The sequence below is a fragment of the Buceros rhinoceros genome, unplaced genomic scaffold (genome assembly GCF_000710305.1).
Source record: "Buceros rhinoceros silvestris isolate BGI_N320 unplaced genomic scaffold, ASM71030v1 scaffold16314, whole genome shotgun sequence".
Lineage (NCBI taxonomy): Eukaryota > Metazoa > Chordata > Aves > Bucerotiformes > Bucerotidae > Buceros > Buceros rhinoceros.
This window is the reverse complement of record NW_010408953.1, coordinates 1-3587: the sequence shown is the minus strand read 5'-3', so window position 1 is coordinate 3587 and position 3587 is coordinate 1. Positions and strand designations below refer to the sequence as shown.

Below are 3587 nucleotides of genomic sequence, written 5' to 3'. Positions count from 1 at the left end.
TTCAAGCAGACTCTAGTCAGGACTGCGCATCCCAAGCTGGTTGCTTCTGAAAGAAGCAGCCAGCATAGTGCTTACACCGGTGTTCGTAAGCGCTCTTGTAGTTCCACTGTCTGTCTGTTGCTCTGGCTCTTCACAGCGTCTGTCCTGGCTGCCAGGGTGCTACACGCTGGCTAAGGGGCAAGTTGCTATCGATAGCTTGCAACTGGTGTGTGCTGCCCAATCCCTGGCTCACGCATGCCTCAACTCTCCATTTCCTCTCTCGTTCCCAGGAAAGTCGGGACGGTCGTGTGGACAGCTGGAGAAATTTCCAGGCAAATACAAAGGGGAAGAAGGAAAAGAAAAACAGGACCTTCCTGAGACCTCCCAAAGTAAAAATGGAGCAGCGTGAATGATCCTGGCAGCACTGCCCCAGCGCAGCTCCTCGGTCCCCTCCCTGCTTTTAAGGACTCGTTGGCACCTAGAGTAAGAATTGCTTTTTAGTAGACTGTTTGTTTCAAGTACCGAACTTGTTTCAAGTATTGACTGTTGTTCAAAGTATTTTTTGTACTCTGTCCATTCAAACTAGGGCCATAGTAGGAACTCGGCCAGGAACCTGCTACATGTAGAACACTCGGCTTAGGAGGGTCCCGCCATTATTGCTGTCCTGTTTGTCTGCTGCCCTGTAACTCGATGTTTTGTACTTCACAGAGATTGTGATGTGTCACCACTTCCATTTCTAGTTTGAGAGCTGAACAAAATATTGGAAATTCATCTGTTCCTTTCCAGGCGTCACCTTTCTCGTCAAGTTCCGCTTCGGAAAGGTCCGATGTGACTCTGGGACTCTGCTCCCAGCGCGGCGCGGTGCAGCTGACCTGCAGTCACAGTCCTGCAGCAACTCGCTGAACTGAGCCTTGCTTGCAGGGATCCTTCCCCCAAGATCTGATTTCCAAAATAAATTCCAGCTCTCAGGCTTAGACTTCTGTTAATCTCAGACCAGCTGGTCTCTTCCTCTAAAGAAAAAATAACTCCTCTTGATTCATAGTTAAGTTGCAATGGTCTGTATGTAAAATAAATTTTTACCCAACTTACTGGTTTTTTTTTCTTGGAATTATTCAAAGATACAATTGCCCAGAGGCAATTGTACTGGTGCACAAGACAAGGGACGATGCCCCTTCTCTGCTTGTGCACCGTAGGGTGTGGGTTGAGTGCTGCCTGCTGAAATGCTGCTGCTCTTCAGCGTGAACACTTCGTCTGGTAAGGGTCTGCTGTCATCTCAGAGGCTGTTGGGAGCTGAATGTTGAGGTGGCAGTCCCGCAGAGTGGCACTCAGGAGGAGAGGGAGAGGCTCTCTTCTCTGGGCGCTGCGTGGGTGGATGCAGGGTGCCAGAGTCCAGGCTGGTAACTGAGCACGTTGCTGTGCCTTTGGGGACCCTGGATGGGCTGGGAGGACCTGGGCACCTGGTAGGAGCATAGCTCCCTGAGCTGTGAGATGGGTTCGAACACGTGAGGTTGGATTTTTCAAATCCTGCTTTGTGTGTGTAGTGTAAGTTTTTAAGAGATTCTTGACTATTTAGAGGTGTTGAAACTGGAGTGCATGACAGACTCGTGTGCCAGGTGTCCTCTGGAGAGCTTTCCACAAGCTCTTGCCATCTGTCCTGATGGCCATCACCACACTTGGGTCCTGTGGGTGGCTGCCTCTGTGAAGACTCTGCTTTTCTTCCTCCTCCTTGTTAGTCTGCTCCTTTCACCTGGGCTTGCTGTCCTCTGTGCCCTCATGTCCAGATAAGCACGCTCCTTCACACTGATCTTTGCATCTCGGGCGTTGGCAAGGTCTCTTATCAGAAAGATTGGTTCTGATGCCCCTGAAGAGGTGCCTCCATCTTCTGGTGTCTTTAAAGTTTTGATTAATTGGCTTCTATTTCTGCCTGCTGAGGAGGAGTAACATGATCACCTTGTGTTTCCAAACAGATTTTTGCAGAAAGAGCAGCTCCCACGGAGCGTGATGCTTTCTGACAGGACGTGGGACTTGCATCAATATGCCAAAAGGTGGCTAGTGCTCTCTGCCCGCTTTCAGTTCTTCTTTTCCTCTGCTCTGTGTTACCAGACGTACAGTGGAACATCCTTCCCTAACAAAATTAAGGTATTTTGGTGTTTTGCACATTAACCAGCTCTTACAAAGGTGTTCCTATTTTCTGTGTGAACACAGGAATGCAGTCTCTGACTTGTCCTGCTAGATCAATAGCTTGAGCTGAACCTCAAGGGGCAAAACAGTATCAAAAATAGCAGGTTAGGCTGTCTGGGTGGCAAACAAAACCAGTAAGTGGCCGTGGAGTGAGGAGGCTGACAGTCTGGGAGATGCTGAACTGCAGCATTGCTCTGATTCCCTTTTGTAGGCAGAGCCTGATCCTCCATGAGCTGGGAATGCGTTGGTAGGACACAACTTCCTTGTGAAGGCAGCGATCGGCCACATCTGTTCTGCAGAACGTGTCGCAGAACTGCTGTAGTGCTCTCTCCCAGGTGCAATCTCTCCTCCTGGGAGGAGGGAACAAGCAGTGCTGGGCAGCAGCTTGGCTGTCGAGAGGATTTCTGGCTGCGATCTCTCGCCCGGAGGATGCGTTGCCCCTCTAAATTGTCTGCCTCTTGTTCCCCTCTCGAAGCGTTTCTGGCTTGGACATCTCCCCCAGTCACTTGTGTCCCAGAGTCCTTCCCTGTGATTGGGAAATATCACTGGTCTTTCTCGCAGCATTTCCTTGCTGATGGAGGAGTGTCTTTGCTGACCAACAGCACTGACCTTTCTTGTCACCTTTTTTTTTTTTTGTACACTTTCTTCGGGTGGCTCAGGATGAGTCCTGTGAGAACTCGAGATGTTTATAAGCCCCAGGTTCTGATTCTGCTTCTCAGGGATTTGAATTTGACCAAAGGCTTACCGCTGGGTCTCGAGGAGTGCAGCCTGTGGCCAAAGCCACCTCCATATTGGTCCTATGGGCCTCTACACCTAAGAGTCATTTTTTCCACTGGGTGTGATTTGGTCAGGACAGCAAAACATGAGGCTCTCAACAGCGCTGGTTCATTCTCTCAGGTGCTGCTGTTTCCATTTCTTCCTGTCCTACCTCTGATCTGCTTCTGTGTCACTGTCTTATCTGCTCAGCCGGGTCCTGTGGCGCCTCTGCCATCTGCCCGGAGGGCTTCAGCAGCAGTGGAGTACCTGGCCCTTTGCTGGCTATTTCTCTGCTCCACAGGAGGACACCTGGAGGATCCCTGTATTCAGGCTTCGCACAATCCAAGCGGTTCGAGTTGCCGAGGCACCAAGTGATAGCACAGACACGAGGGACACTGACGAGCCAGGAACGATGGTAGTGCCTGGGAATGGTCAGGCAGGAATTACACCCCCCACCCCCACTCCACCCTGCCCCCAAAAGGTGATGGGATCAAGAGCCCAACTGAAGTGCGTCTACACCGATGACCACAGTGCAGGCAACAAACAGGAGGAGCCGGAAGCCTTTGGACAGCAGAAAACTGATAGAGTTGCCATCACGGAGACATGGTGGGATGACACACACAATTGGAGCAGTGCGTTGGACAGCTGTAAACTCTTCTGGAGGGACGGGG

The 3587-nt window shown here is 50.9% G+C and overlaps 1 protein-coding gene across 1 annotated transcript in view; it reads left to right on the top strand.

Moving 5' to 3' along the window:
* DNAJC8 (DnaJ (Hsp40) homolog, subfamily C, member 8) overlaps positions 1–1063 on the top strand; it is a 10678-nt gene extending 9615 nt beyond the window's left edge. The window contains exon 8 of the mRNA XM_010135063.1: positions 270–1063. Within this exon, the coding sequence (XP_010133365.1) occupies positions 270–392 (123 nt within the window). The 3' untranslated portion in view covers positions 393–1063. The remainder of the gene's footprint in view (positions 1–269) is intronic.
* Positions 1064–3587: the final 2524 nt, after the last annotated feature.